Below are 17,011 nucleotides of genomic sequence, written 5' to 3'. Positions count from 1 at the left end.
TTGCTGTTTATGAAAGTGTTTATTTCGAAAAAAAAATAAGTTCATATTAACGTGAATGCAATTTTCTGAGACATGTTTCTTACATTTGCATGATCCAGTGTAGTCCAGATGAAGCCTGTGACCTAATTTGGTTCCCTCAAGACCACACTTGGTAGCAAAAAGATGACAAGATGAGTCATATGTCTTATTGTCAGTTCCGCAGACCTACAATGAAATCAACAAAAATGTTGTTAGAATGTTTTATTCAATCAGTATTTCACCACTTTGAATCTATAAGGTTTTATTTGCATTCTGAAAGGTTTTGAGATTGTAATATATAAAGGTGCAGTATTTAAGTTTGACACCCAGTGGTTGATATAGGTATTGCACTTTTGGATCTAAACAAAGGCAAGCGCAGGTTGCCAGATTGAGGACAGGAGAGAGTGATTTAAACCATGTTCTAAATAAAAGAAACAGCACCCGATAGAAGGAATATTTTCCATATTAAAAGGAGTTTTGTCCTAACAAACACTTCGAATTGGTATATTATAAAAGGCTTCTATTTCTCACAGGTGAACAACAGAAAACTGTGACAATGATTACTCCAGGTAAACCTCATGTGCTTTATTCAGTGTTAAATGCTAATAATGTGAGTCTGAATGCCATTTTACATTACATTTATTGCCATATACTGAAAGCAGTAGCAGATGCTGATCTGTTCATCTTAGATCTTGAAAATAAAATAAACCATTTGAAATTGAACTTTAGAACTAAACACATTTGAGTGATATATGTATACATTTAATTATGTTAAAGAGAATTAATATGTATTAATTAGATTATAAACCTTACTATTTTGGGAGTGACTGCACTATTCTGTACTTCTGAATGGCTATATTTAAACATCTGTCGTGTTTCGTCTGGTTAAAACAGCCCAATTGTTCATTACTGTGTATCTCGTTACAAAGCGTGTTGTTAACACATGCATTAATAATATAATTTGCTAATTATTAACCTCATGTGGAACTCTCAATCTGCGTCTTATTTTGGAGTCTGCTACTGTCCACCGGAGGTCGCATTTTGGTCATCAACGCATGCTTTGAGAGCCTTTCTGAATAAATTTTCCACCAAGGCAACCCAGGGAGCTGAAATATAATTGGCTAAACTGGCATCGGGCAAGATGTTTACCAAAATAAAGACACATTTTCAAAGCAGAATATCTGACTTCAGCATTGTTTTTCAGATAAACAAGAATGTTTACTTAGCGTGTTTTTTTACATATCTGCAAATATATTATGGTATTTTCATGCTTTAGAAGAGTCAAAAACTTACATACAGCACCTTTAACTTTTTTTTTTTTGAATTGCTATAGCAAAATATATATGATAATGAAGTTCTCAATACAAACTTTCAAAATGTTCACAAATAAAAACCAAAAAGACATCACAATCACACTAAATTTTAACAAAACTGTCAAATAACTCCAAGGTGATTTGTTATTTAAACATATGGAAATAAACCAAGTCTCATAATATGTTGAATTATTTTACATAATAAATTGTAAATTTATTTATAAATAATACATTCATTAATTTTCTTGACGGCTTAGTCCCTTTATTAATCCGGGGTCACCACAGCGGAATGAACCGCCTACTGATCCAGCAAGTTTTTACGCAGCGGATGCCCTTCCAGCCGCAACCCATCTCTGGGAAACATTCACCCACACATTCACACACACACTCAAACACTACGGACAATTTAGCCTACCCAATTCACCTGTACCACATGTCTTTGGACTGTGGGAGAAACCGGACCACCCGGAGGAAACCCACGTGAAGGCAGGGAGAACATGCAAACTCCACAATTCCACAAACAGAGCCGAGGTTCGAACCAGCAACCTTCTTGCTGTGAGGCGACAGCACTACCTACTGCACCACTGCCTCGCCTTAAATAATACATTTATTTGGAAATCAAAGAGACAGTTCACTCAAAAAAATATATACTTTTAATATAACTAATGAATCTTCGAGTTTTTCCAGACCTATACTGTATGAGTCTTTTCATACTGTTAGATTTTGGTGACCAAAACTGATGGTACCTTTTGCCTCCTGTAGTTGTGGAAAAGTTAATAGGTATCATCAAAATTTTTATGATAATGAGGTTTTTAATACAAACTGTACTCAAATAAAATATTTTTTTTTTTAAATAACAACTAATTTTTAAAATAATTTTTAAAATTGTCTAATAGAACCTTTTAACTCAAAGGTGATTTGTTATTTATTGGAAATAAACCAAGTTGTATACAGTAGCATAATATGTTGAATTAATTTACATTTTAAATTGTACATTTATTTGGAAATAATACATTTATTTGGAAATCAAAGGGACAGTTCACTCAAACAACAACAACAACAAAAAAAAAACATTCAATACAATTAATTAATCTTCTAGTTTTTCCAGACCCATACGAGTCTTTTTATACTGATAGATTTTGGTGATCAAAGCTGATGGTAACTTGTGCCTCCTGTAGTTGTGGAAAAAGTTATTAAGTATTACCAAAACTTATATGATAATGAAGTTCTCAATAAAAACTCCCAAAATGTACACAAAAAACCCACAAGCACATCACAATCACTCTTAATTTTGAAAGAAATTGTCAAATAGAACCATTTACCAAGGTGATTAGACACCTCAACATTTACAAGATAACATACTTACATGTTCAAAATCGTTTACATTAGGAGGACATTCTGTCGGCTCCTGACACACACAGATGGGCTTGTTCTCATCGTTCAGTTTGCAAGTTTTCCCTCTTTTGCAGCGGAAATTTTCACAGGGGTCTGGATAAAACAATGAAAGAATGTGCAAATATCTTGTCAAACACTGTATCTTCAATTCAAGCATCCACTGTAGCTTTCAAAAGGTTCTCAAGGAGACATCTAATAAAGGTTATATATAACCATCCTGTAAAACGCACCAACATTCCTTTGCCTCTGTTGGTTTGGATAAAACATAAACCAAGGGCTAAAGCTCGCATTGACTTCTTAAGCCGGGTCGGTTTAACAGTCTGTGTTAAAGAAAAGCTCTACTCAGCAGATTCCTGATATGGGTTCGGGGCTATGGAGACAGAGTTGGATCAACACTTACCAGCTGGCACCCCCTGCCCATTGGAGTGACGGGTGAGGCGAACATCTGGGTAAAGATCCATAGTGGCCCTAATCTGTACTGGATTCATCCCCACCAAGCGAGTCTGTGACGGGACACACTTAATACATTAGTAAGCTTTATTTGGAAATCAAATGGACAGTTCACCATAAAAAAACAACAACTAAAAAAACAGCTTTCAGTTGAATTTGTTCATCCCTGAGCTGTTCCAGGCCTGTATGGATTTGGTGACCAAAACTGATGGTACCTTCTGACTCCTCCTGTAGTTGTGTAAAAATACTATGAAAGTTAATAGGTGTCAACTACATGGTTACTAGCATTCAAGAGAAGAAAATCCATAGAAGAAATCCAGCTATTAAACAAGTGGAGGGATATTTTGTCTATATTCATTTTTGTGTGAACACTCCATTTGTGTGAAATGTAAAAAATTAAGTGTATTATTTAAAAAGGGTAAATGTTTTTGAACATTTAAATTATTTACAATTATTATCATCAATATTATTACTAATACTGTTATTATTATTATTAGGAGCCAATAAAACAGTGAAGCTGCTGAGACACTACAGAATGGCAGCCCATATAACCATATGTGGGAACTTGTATAATTTGGTACAATAATGGGGCACTCTGGACATTAACCACAGTGAACCCCTGCATGGTCTTTAAATCTAAGTCCAGCGCTGGCCAGACACGCACAGGCTGTAACCCTGGCCTTGTCTTATCAAAATTTTGGGCCAGAGTTCGACCCAAAGCCCATCTTTTTTTCCACCAAACAGCTTATTCTGTTACAGCCTTTAAAATAGAACGGATTTATATTTAATAAAAAAATGATGTTTTTTTCATTTACAGGTAGTTTTTTTTTTCTGAATAATTTAAAGAAATGTTTGGAGTTTTTTATTTATTTATTTATTTTTTATTTAAATGTAAGTTTTAGTTTTTTAAGTGACATCCATATCCAAATGGTATGTGGTCCACAGTAAGTTTTCTCAATTAACACTTACACGTTGTGCATTGTGCTAGACCAGTAGGCTCATCGTTTAAAGTTGTCATTATGTTAAAAAGGTGACCAGAAGTTTGTCTTTCCTCTACTGTTTTTCACAGTTTTAAGCCAAATTATCCAGCACGTTTTTTACGCAGCGGATGCCCTTCCAGCCGCAACCCATCTCTGGGAAACATCCACACACACTCATACACATTCATACACTATGGACAATTTAACCTACCCAATTCACCTGTACCGCATGTCTTCAGACTGTGGGAGACACTGGAGCACCCGGAGGATGCCCGGAGGACTGAACATTAAACAATTAAGTTGTCTCAATTAAAACTCTAGAATTTTATTGTTTCAGCTCATTTTAAATAAGCAGTTTGAACAAGCAGCAGTGTACAAATACAGCTTCTTATACAAACAAGTTCATTATAATGAATTATAATGAAAACAATTATCCTTTTGTAACATCAAGCAGCATGACTGTCTGTTTTGTAGAGCCAAAACTGTGAGTGCCTGACACCAGAATCCTGGAAAAAAAAGGTCTGCACCCACTCTTTTAAATTAAAAAGTTGGATAGAGTTCATTGCACAACCATCACTGTGACTCTCTACCTACAAACACAAGCAGTTTAAAGCTCTCATTGCATAACCTTCTCTTTAAATGTTACTTGCACTTGCAAAACAGCTGTAAAACTGAGGACTAAATTGCTAAAATAATGCAAATGAGATTTTATACTAAACAGAGCATTAATCTTTCAGTGTCTAATGTTTTATTCAAGAAATGTTGCAAGTCATAACGAATACTGTTTCTAAGTCTAATAACAGTGACTTAAAAGGTCAGTTTACTAAAAAATTTAATTTTACTTCTGTTTATTTAATCAGTTGAATGGCATGACGATGAGTAAATTAACTGAATTAGCAGCCTCAGTCTTCATCTTTTCGAAACAGAAATACATTCCTCCGGATACATTTCATTGCACGTTTCAGAAAACAAATCCACTAGAGGGCGCTGTATATTTGTAAATCTGAAAAATGTTCAACACAATCTCACGGCAATTCGTAACTTTTTGATTAAATAGCTAATTCATATGAATTTGTGCGATCTCATTTGTACAAATTAGTACAATTTGCTCATACCATAATGATGGTTGGGTTTAGGGGGGCTGAGGTTAGTTGCTATACCTCCTTTTTAAAATCGTACATTTTTGTACGACTGAACTTACACTAGCCACTAAATTGATAAAATGTATAATAGTTACATTTCTTAGTGTAATGATATCCACTTTTGCTATTTTAAGTACGAAGAAATATGCTCTGCACCCCAGTGCATGGTCTAACAGGGCCAGGGCTTATTCTCTTAATGAGTTAATGGGTGTGTTTTGAGCATAATGTGCATTAAACTAATCAGAGGCTCATCTCCTATTCCCTTTAAAAGTCAGTTGTGTCATGCCACATGGCGTAAGTGGAACAACTGAATGGTTCAAGCGCAAGAAAACAGTTAAACAGACCATCTGCAGTGAGGATATGGAACAAGTCTCCTTTCACATTACTTTACTTTTACTCTCTACTTTACTCCTTTATCTTCATGGATAAGGAAACTGTGTTGTACGCACTCCACTGAAGACATCCATTAGCTTACATATTTAATTTTGTTTAAGTGCAAATATTTGTTTCAAAACTATTTCTAAATTCAGTTCTAATTTCCAGCAAATAAATAAATAAACAATAATAACGAATAGTGGACAAAAAACTGAGCTATATCCAACACGTCTCTAAAACCCGACAGGTGAACAAATCTAAACTATTTTTTTTATTAAAACAAATATAAATATGCATATAATAAACAACACTGCTAATTATAATAACATTTTATACAAATGCGAATTATGATGAATAAACTGAAAAAGCCCCCCAGGATGAGGAATTGAGGCAGTGGTTTTTATATTTATGTAGAACATAATATTTTTTGTAACATTTTAATCCTTGAATTTTTTTAATGAATTTTTAAATATTTTTTCACATGTAAAGATATTTGTGTGTTGCTGTACATCATGTGTGTATTACGTAACGTGTAAGCTTTTGAATCCACATAGGCATATAACTAAAGTGCTCTGCGCTGGACTTTAGACCTGCTTTTAGATGGTCAATGGCACGGTCTATTTCAGTTCTTCAAAATAGCAACGCACCAACAATGCGCCTTAACACACTTGTATTCTAGACCACAATATATATATATATATATATATATATATATATATATATATATATATATATATATATTTATTTATTTGAAGTCAGAATTATTAGCCCCCTTCGAATTTGTTTCTTCGTTTTTAAATATTTCCCAAATGATGTTTAACAGAGCAATATTCAAAGTATGTTTGATAATATTTATTCTTCTGGAGAAAGTCTTATTTGTTTTATTTCGGCTAGAATAAAAGCAGTTTTTATTTTTTTAAACATCATTTTAGGGACAAAATGATTAGCCTTTTTAAGCTAAATTTTTTATCTATAATCTTCAGCACAAACCACTGTTATACAATACCTTGCCTAATTACCTTAACCTACCTTGTTAACCTAATTAACCTAGTTAAGCCTTTAAATGTCACTTTAAGCTGTATAGAAGTGTCTTGAAAAAAACATCTAGTAAAATATTATATACTGTCATCATGGCAAAGATAAAATAAATCAGTTATTAGAAATGAGTTATTAAAACTATTATGTTTAGAAATGTGTTGAAAAAAGCTTTTCTCCGTTAAACAGAAATTGGGGAAAAAATAAACAAGTGGTGTATATATATATATATATATATATATATATATATATATATATATATATATATATATATATATATATATATATATATATATATATATATATATATATATATATATAGTTAAGTATTATAACTTTAACAATAACCATAACGTTACAGTCCTAAAAAACATTCTAAATGCAAAAAGAGTAGAACAGCATAGTATTGGACAAAACAGTGATAATAATGGCACAGAAAAACAATAAGATCAAATCTTGATCAAATCAAATCTGAATTAATTTAAGGTGCTTAGATATTTACTCTTCTAAAAATAAAGATTCTATACTGCACCAACGGTTCTTATAATAACCACTTGATGTGGATCTTGTTACAGCACTACTTTTTACTATGCAGAAGCATTTAATTAATTTCCTAATAACTAGACATGGAAATTTGCAACTTACCTGAGCTGAGTGTTTTATTATATAACCATATTTAGAACTTTTTAATTTCACAAAAAAGTCAATTAAACTTGGAACTTTAAGGAACTCTTGACTAAAAGTTTTTTTTAGAGAATCACAAAAGCAAGAATGAAAAAAAAACTGCTTCTGTGCCATTGTTTATTTATTTTTTATGTAAAAATGGCAGACAGCAAACCTGCACTTAGAAATTACCAGTGGTGTGAGCAATGGTATAGTTATAATTTCATTTATTTTTATAGTTATCATTCTTTGTGTTTAATCCAGAAAATGTACACCGAAATTATGTCAAAAGGTATGTGTGATGCATTTCATACCCATTTGCCATTCTTCTTTCTGGGTTTGGACTCTGTATTTTCAGTGGCCTCTGTCACTTTTTCTTGGTCTTTCTTCTGAGCAAGTTCTTCAGTGTCTTCTATTGCACCGGCCTGGTCACTCTGCATCTTCTCAAGCAGCTCACTGTTCCGCTGTTTTTTGCCTTTTCCCTTTCCATTGCTTTTACTTTCATTCTTCTTCTTATCCTTTTTAGCCATCTTGCCTTCAGAAATACCAGGTTCAAGGATGTTCTTCTCATCCTGCTGATCATTCTTCTCCTTTTCAATGTCATTCTCAGGCTCTTTCAACTCCTCTTGAGCTGGGTCTTCTAGTTCCTCTTGTTCCTCTGCAATGTCGCTGTTGGATTGCTGGGATTCATAGTTTGCTGTGGCTGTGGGGATTACATCTTCAACCGTGTCCTCCATAGTGGTTAAAACTTTAGCCTCATCCAGTTTGATTGGTAGTGGCTGAGAAGCATCTCTGTCAGTTGTGTAGTCCAAATCCATTGGTATCTCTGACTCAGTACTGCTGTCTGTGTCCTTTGAATCCTCTTCCTTGCTCTCAGCCTCGTTTTCAGTCTCGATTTTGGATTCTCCATCTTCTGTTGACTGCTCCACCTTGTCCTTCACTTCGTCTTTTTCCAGACTCTCAGAATGATCATCTTCATTCTCCTCCACGGGTTCCTGGAGGAGCTGAGTCAATGCCTCATCACTCAGGAGTAAAGGTTCCTTCTTTTCACCTCCATCTGAACCTTCAGGCTCTTCTGCCTCCGCTTGCTTCATCTCCACACGGCTCTCAGTCTCCTCGCTCGTGTCTTCATCCTGAGTGCTGGACTCAAAAGGCAGAAACGTGGGCAGGACTCCATCCATACTGCCATGAAGCTTCACTGACTCTGACTTACAAACAACATTGTAAAAATTATATCATTTATTGCAGTTTTTATTCTGCACAACAGCCCAGCATATAACAGATATGCAGTTTTAAAGGGGTGGTCCACTACGATATCATATTTTAAACTTTAGTTGATGTATAATGTAGCTGTGTGAACATAAACAACATCTCTTAATGTAAGACGCTCAAAGTTCAATGCAAAGTTAATGAGATCACAAACGCTTCTGGTTACGTGCATTTACCACGCGCAGTGGAGGGGCGTGGCCAGAGGCACTGTAATGTTATAGCAGAGAAAGCTAAAATGTCGTCCAAACACTATTTCCACAGAGCTTCTTCTGTTTCTGTATTTAGGTTTCTAAAGGACACGAGACAAAGAGAGAAGTGCATGCAGTTTAATTTTAATTATGTTCCAGAGGATTATAAAAATGTATATAGCTACTGTAGCTTTTAACAAAGGACAGCTTTCAGAATCTCTCAGTTCAGTGCTGGATTTGGCTATTTGCTTCAAAGAAGGAGCAGCTCAAACCATAATAGAAAAGCTGAGGATTGTGAGCAACAACCTGTAAGCATTTTTATTTGTTAAAGTTGATCTATTACATGCATAATGTCTAGCGTTAACATAATGTTGAGCGAGGACTAACTAAGCATGTAAACAATGGAAATGCTGTTTGGCACCGCTAACAATTTAGCTACAAAATCCTATTTATCAGTCAAACCCCTGTAAACACCCACAATCTTCACCAGCGCTGCAGTGTCACTCTATGCAGCTGCTTTCCCTGCGTTCTACATCTCAAATAAAAAACTCACAAAAGATATGTGAACGTTTTATATTACTTACACATACTTATTCTGAATATATATATGAAAGACACTTCTCAGATTTTATTTTAGAGAGCAGGTGTGAGGTTCAGCTGTGTCCTCTGTGTCATTTTCTGTCTGATTCAGGGACAAACTGATATGACTAACATTTACACTGACTGACAGTATTTAGAGCAGAAGCAAAGCGCGTGCTTCTAGGGGCATGACGCTTTTCCTGGTGACGTGGAACCAATCCGCGACTCACAGCACATTATGTTAGCTGATCAATCAGAGCCTCTTGAGGGTGGGCCTTTTGGAGAAACTATGAAATATGACAGCCGTTTTATGTTAGCTGAGTAGCAGTAATCAAAGTAACATATCTGAAGAAATAATGAGATTTTTCACAAATGAAGCATGGGCACACATTGCTTTGCATCTTATAAACACAGCCAAGCCTTAAAATATACTCTGGATCACCCCTTTAAGGAAGCAAAATGTATAGTTAATTTATATTAAAAAAAAGATTATTTACTTTCTGATTGGATTAGTTTTGAGTGAATTTGTAAAGTGAATAATTCAATGACTCAAAGGTAGTCAATTTTATGTTTCTTGGTGAATTTTATATTATTTATTTAATAAAGGATTCAAAGAACACTTAAAAGAGTTAGTGCAACAATTTAACTAATTAGTCTATGAATAAGAATAAATAAAAATAAAAAAAGAATGAATAAACATGAATATAAAATAATTGAGTAATATAATATACTCTATATTATATAAACAAAGAAAACTACTTTTATTCCAGGCAATCTAAAGAAAATAAAAAAAAATTCTATAAGAAAAATAGAAATAATAGAAAATCAATTGGCAAATATTTGGAAAATAATTGACATTTCACATGAGGGATGAATTCTGTCTTTTTAAAAATTACCTGCTCTTTTGGAGTCGCAATGTGCTTGATGTGCTGTTTCTTTCCATGAGGCTTACTTTGTACCTTAAAAAAGGTAGAAAGGCAACTTAGTCTTGTTGTTGTAGTTATTAAATATTAGTGGTGGGGAGTAACAAATTACAAATACTCTATTATATTATTGTAACTGAGTAAATTTTACCTGGAATTGTACTTTACTAGGTAGTTTTAAAAATGGATAACACTTTATTTTGGATGGTCTATTTAAGTATTAGTAGAATATCTGCTTAATATCTGTTGATATTGCTTCTTTAACAGACATTTAACTGACTATAAGAAACCTTGCAAGTACATGTCAACTTACACTAACCCTAACCCCAACCTAAAAGTCTACTCATTATCAAATGAGAATTAGTTGGCATGTAGATGCAATGTGCCTTAAATTCAACAAATGGACCATTAACTTTTACTATCACTAGAGTACATTTTTAGTGCTGTCTCTGCACTTTTACTATACTATTTTGCTTCAAGCAGCAGTCACTTCTTTTTTTTTCTTGTCTATGGGGATTGGTTAAAATAGAATAATCAGTCATGCCATTCCTGTCCAATGAAATTATACAGAAAAATTGCATGAAACAGAACAAACTTAAGACAAAAGACACCACACTGTTACACGCAATGACAGAGCGACTGTTTAGACTGCATGTTAATGATGAGAAGATGGATGCCTGCTGTATGATGACCGAAATGGCCTTAAACAATAACTTAATGCACGGCAGAATGTTACGTTTTCAAGTACACACTCACAAATTGCATATAAAGGCATCATCGTTTCACAGCCTAATGCTCACTACTCACTAATCTTGAGTACTTTTAAAAGGGCTACTTTTACTCATACTTTGAATAATATTTACAACAGATACTTTTACTCTACTTACACTACATTTTGGGATAAGTAATGGTACTTTTAATTAAATGTGACTAAAGTACTCTTTCCACCACTGTTAAATATTCAAGCAAAGCTCGAAAATGTTTTCATAATTGGATAAATTCTGAATAGCTACACTAAAAGTGCAGAGATATACGTAATACAACAACATATTGAAATTTTATGCACTATATGTTAATTATTTTCAAAAGAGTTTGCATAGATGTCTCAAGTGTATTCACTCTGTATTCACAAACCAACTTTCACTTAAAAGGATAAACTGACCAGACAACAGTTGTGTTCCAGCTCCACAACTGATAGTTACAACATTCAATTACACTGCTTTTCATGTAATTTCATTCCAACTGCTTTGTTTCAGATTCTCTATGGCTAACCGCTCTCGACATGCTGCAATTTCCTAGAAAAAAGCAGATTTTGTGCCAGTGAAGTATTGTCTTTTACATAAAGATAAGCAACTAATGCTGAGAGTCCATTCTCCTTGCCGAGCTGAAAAACATGTCTATGATTTAAGTGAGGCGTTTTGTCATTCTAAAGCTGCGCAATTATCCTATCACCAGCCATGGGACTGTGGGATTGATTTACTGCCCGGCAGAACTGCATTTAAGAGTTAGTCTACTCCCTCTCCAATCCCAAGAGTAGTGAAATGGAATAATATATAGCCATGTTTGTGATTAGCTGTGTCAAACCCCTCTCTGTTGACCCAGCTGGTCGTATATTACATCAGATTTCATTACAGCTTACAATGTTCTTGCTGATTTATCTGCACACATTTGATTGACTCTCCAAAAGCTCGACTTCCCAGTGTGCATACTTGCTTTTTCGAACTTGGAATACATTCTCAATTCTCAGAGATGTTTTTGGGTTGGTGTTTGTTTCCAGGTTTGACATAAGATCATAAAAATGCTGTTGTATGTTTGGGTATTTTAGTTATATATGCAGCCAGTGCTCCCTGAGGCCAGACAATTATGGAGTTAGATTTGTTTCTTTATTATTCAACCAAACATTTAGTTTTAGAGAAAAACTAAGTACATGGTGATTAAAAACTAAAAGATTGCAAATAAAAAAAGTTTAATTAAAATACTTATGTTAATGATAATAAAATATTTTGGATTGCAAAAAATAAATCATTGTCCTATTATGCAGTTACCACAAATTTACATACGTACTCATTCATTTTGCACTCTGATCTGCTGTCATTTATTGCACATCTAGAATCTTTGCTTGGGAGTTGAAATGATTTGCTTGCGGGTTGAAAAGTTTTAAACCCATGTATGCCAGGGTTAATTTTGTGTTTTTATTATTCAAACAAACATGAGGTTTTTGACCAAAATTAGGTACATTGTAATTAAAAAAAAAAAAAAAAAAAAAAAAAAAAAAAATATATATATATATATATATATATATATATATATATATATATATATATATATATATATATATAACATTTAATTAAAAAATGTCATTGCTAAAAAAAATAAAAAAATTTAATAAAAATTTACACTCCAAAAAAAAAAAAAAAAAACTATTGCCATTTTATGCAGTTACTATCAGATTTTTTTTATTGTGTGCTCATTCATTTTGCTTTCAGTTCTATAATTTTTCGCAGATCTAAAATCTTTTCTTGCAAGTTTTGCAGGTTTTGCGAGTTGAAAACTTTGCAGCTCAGTGGGTGGTCTCTTCCCTCTGCGATGAAAGACTATATTCTATTGGTCAATCTTGATTAAGGTCACAGTTTGGCCATGCCCATTATGTTTTTGCGCGATTGGAATGGACTCGCTTCAGTGACAAGTGCGAACAATGGCGAGCCTTTCTCAAGGTAAGTTAACTCAAACTGTATAATAACTTTTATTTTTTTAATCACTATGTATTTAGTTTTTTTCCCTAAAACTAAATATGATTGATTGATTTAATATGATTTGATTGAATAATAAAGAAACAAGTCTAGCTCCATATAAAATGTGACCCTGGACTACACCTGGTCTTAAGTTAAACAGGTGTAATAGCTTTGCATAATAGCTCAAAATACAGTGTATTGGTCAATTTCCTACTAATAAATATTTTTTAAAACTCTGACAAATATTCCATGAGGATATTGTAAATTCCCTACACTGTAAAAAAGTATATGATCAATAAATCTTGACAGTATATGTTTATAGGTCATTGTAACTTTTTAAACGCAAGCTGTTTTAGGTCAGTTTAACATAATATAAGCTCAATGGAGGTTCATTTGATTCAGCTTAAAAATTTGGATCAGCAGGATATTTTTCAGTGTACTGTAAATACTTTAAAACTTTGATTAGTAATATGCTTATAAACTAAATTTTTTCTTAGTATTTAGATTTCTTTGAACCCCGGATTCCAGATTTTAAAATAATTGTATCTCTGACAAATATTGTCCTATCATAACCCACCATACATCAATAGAAATGTATTTATTCTTATAAAAAACAACACTTACTGTATGGCTGGTTATGTGGTCTAGGGTCAAAAATATCAAATCAAATTTCAATACCATTTACAGCATTCTAGCTGATTTATCTGCACACATTTGATTTCTAAAAGCTCGACTTCCCTGTGTGCATACTTGTTTTTTTAAACTTGGAATACATTCTTACTTCTCAAGATAATAAAGGTTCTGTTATATGTTTGGGTAATTTAGTTATATGTATGCATCTCAATTCTGTATTAGGCCAGAAAAATAAGTCTTAAGTTTAACAGGTGTAGTAGCTTTGGGTAAAAGCTAAAATACATTGTATGGGTCAACTTTATTTTTATTTTTTTTATTTTATGTCAAAAACTATTAATTATCAAGCAAATTTCATGTTCCAAGAAGATATTGTAAATTTCCTACTGTAAATATTTTAAAACTCTTGATAAGAAATATGCCTAAAACTCCATTTATTCAACTTTAAAGTTTTTTTTCTTAGTATTTACATTTCTTTTAACCCCCAGATTTCAGATTTTTAAATAGTTGTATTTCTTAGAATATTTCTGAGATATTGTACATTTCCTACACTGTGAAAAATTATATAATCAATTAATCCTGACAGCATATGTTTTTAGGTCATTGTAACTTATTAAACTAAGTTGTTGTAACTTGTAACTTATTAAACTAAGTTGTTGTAACTTGTAACTTATTAAACTAAGTTGTTCTAACTTAATTTTATAAGTTAAGCAAGCTGTTTCAAGTTCAATAATATAATATAAGTTCAATGGACTGATAAGGTTAATTTGATTCAGCTTAAAAAATTAAGTTTGCCAGTTTTTTTTCCCCAGTGTACTGTAAATATTTGAAAACTTTGATTAGTAGTTTGCTTATTAAAACCTAATTTGTTCAACTTTAAAGGGAAATTTCACTCAACCACCAAATAGTTGTGTCTCTGAAAAATATTGTCCTATCTGAACCAACAATCAATAGAAGTTTATTTGTTCTTATATAAAAAACGACACTTATGAAAGTTGGTTAAACTTTAAAGGGGATTTTTCTCAGTATTAAGGTTCCTTTAAACCCCAGATTCTAGAAACTTAAATGGTTGAATTTCTGACAAACATCGGCCTATCATAACCCACCGTACATCACTAGAAATTTATTTATTCTTATAAAAAATGACACTCATGACTGGTTATGTGGTCTAGGTAGGGCAGCCAATTGCAATGTTATCACTCGATTAAATGGCCGTTATAAGTGGTTATCAGCTATTGGATATAGGGCAGTAGGGGGCTTCTGCGCCTACTAGTAGGCTCAGAAGGCTGTTATCATCCAGCTATAGACCATATACAACTGTAGCCAAAAGTAATTAGCATCATTGATCAAATGTCCCATTAATTGTATTTTATTAACGTCTACCCCTACCCCAATCCTAAACCAAGCCATCACAGTTATGTAAAAACAGATCTGAATCTGAAGTCTTCACTATTAATATAGCTAATTTACCACAAAATAAAACTACTTATATTTTTTATTAAATTTCCTAATAAATGTATTTTATTAACGTTTACCCCTATCCCATTCCTAAACCCAGTCGTCACAGTAATATAAAAACAGATCTGGAGTCTTCTTTAGGTGTGTAGCTGATTAACCACAATAATTATTTATATTATAGATTAAATTACTTATTAATTGTCTTTTAGTAAAAATACCCCTACCATCACAGTATTGTAAAAACAGATGTGTATCTGGAGTCTTCTCTATTAGTATAGCTGATTGACCATGTGGAAGGCCTCTACTAGCCCATATCTATCAGCTGATATCCACTGATAATGCCCTTTCATGATACTGTAGCATTTGAAGCGGGTGTCTAGGGTCACAAATAGTAATAAATTAGTAATAAATAATTTCAATACCATTTACAGCATTCTTGCTGATTTATCTGCACACATTTGACTGAATCTCCAAAATATTCTCTGTCTAAAATTCTGTATTGGTTGGAATATGTTCTTAGAAATGTATTTGTTTGTTTCCAAACAGTTCTATTGTGCATGATCATGGAAATGTTGCGGAAGTTTGGGTATTGTACTTACATATGCAGCCAGCGCTGTTACCAAAAAGCAGAAGAGAAACACCTCTTTCTTCATTTCTAGACAGGAGAAGAAAAAAAATCAATAATAACTTTGTATGGGTGTCAGCACAATTCCGTGTCCTGTCTTAAAACTTCCTAAAAAACTTGATCTTCTCATTGCCTATTCTTTTCTATCTAAGAATCGAGCTCTCGTGGCCTCTGGGCCGTTCTCACACAGGGTTCAGAGATCTCCATCTGTATGCTGGACGTACTCCCGCCATGACATCCCAGCATAAATCAGCCGCCTCAGTTGTCGTGGCAACAGGGCCCAGGAGATGAGCTCCGCTCAAAAGTCACATTCAAAGTCCGGAGGGGCAAAGCAAACATCAGAAGCTACTAGACTGGAAAAAGAGTCGACTAAGTACACAAGCCTTTTGCCTACTGCACAGAGACAATATGTGCATTATAGGCCATGTTGATGTGGACAATGGATAGGGAGCAGTGGTATCAAGATACTGCATTCCAGAAGACAATAAATCAATAAAGTTTCATTATTATTATTAAATTATGACAATTTAGTTTAAAAATGTTCTGATAAGAATTTACTAAGTAAAATACAACAGAAAAAAGCAGAGCAGTGTTTTAAGTGCAAACAAATGCCAACATGTACATCATTGTAATTGGCACACACCCTGCACAGTGCATATTTACTATATAAAATTCAAATCTCATTGTCTGCCGCTTGATGTGCATCTTATTGCAACACCTTTTACTTTGCAGAAGCATTTAGTTCATTCCCTAAAAACTAGACATGAAAATTTGTGACTTACTTGAGCTGTGTGTTTGATGATAGAAGAGTCAGAGAGAGGCAGTCAGTCAAAGCACCTCTCGCTTCCTTATGCCTCCACCCTCAGAACTGTACATCAGATGCCCTTCATCTGCACTGGACCAGTCAGAGAGAGACAACCAAATGAAGCTTCACTGGGAGGAGGAAGGGGGTAAACGAACAGAGATGCCAAAACACACTTTTGAATTTGCTCAGATATTAAATAGAAATTTCCCTTATAATTGTAATTGTTAATAATTTTAATATTTTGTTATTATTTATATGTCAAATTCAACTTACCTGATATTTTCTCAAAACTTTAATTAAAACTATGAGAAATTTAAAAATAAAATTACAATAAAATATATAAAAATCTTGATTCTGTGCAGATCTTGAACCTGAGACTAAGCTAAAACCAAACATTAACTTAGTCCACAAGTTTCTATAAATATTAACTA

General features: G+C 33.3%; 1 protein-coding gene across 2 annotated transcripts in view; it reads right to left on the bottom strand.

Annotated features, from left to right (window-relative positions):
* The window catches only part of sparcl1 (SPARC-like 1), a 41,113-nt gene that overhangs the window by 10,647 nt on the left and 13,455 nt on the right, over nucleotides 1-17,011 (bottom strand). Inside the window, 7 exon segments of one of the 2 annotated variants that reach the window (NM_001446731.1) lie at nucleotides 84-204; nucleotides 2,698-2,819; nucleotides 3,127-3,229; nucleotides 7,686-8,579; nucleotides 10,304-10,366; nucleotides 15,750-15,805; nucleotides 16,558-16,670. In NM_001446731.1, the coding sequence (NP_001433660.1) occupies nucleotides 84-204; nucleotides 2,698-2,819; nucleotides 3,127-3,229; nucleotides 7,686-8,579; nucleotides 10,304-10,366; nucleotides 15,750-15,803 (1,357 nt within the window). In that variant the 5' untranslated portion in view covers nucleotides 15,804-15,805; nucleotides 16,558-16,670. 2 annotated transcript variants of the gene reach the window in all.

Source organism: Danio rerio, chromosome 1 (assembly GCF_052040795.2).
Source record: "Danio rerio strain M-AB ecotype USA chromosome 1, GRCz13ab, whole genome shotgun sequence".
Classification (NCBI taxonomy): Eukaryota; Metazoa; Chordata; class Actinopteri; order Cypriniformes; family Danionidae; genus Danio; species Danio rerio.
Note: the sequence above shows the minus strand (reverse complement) of the source record. Positions and strands in the feature narration are given on the sequence as shown.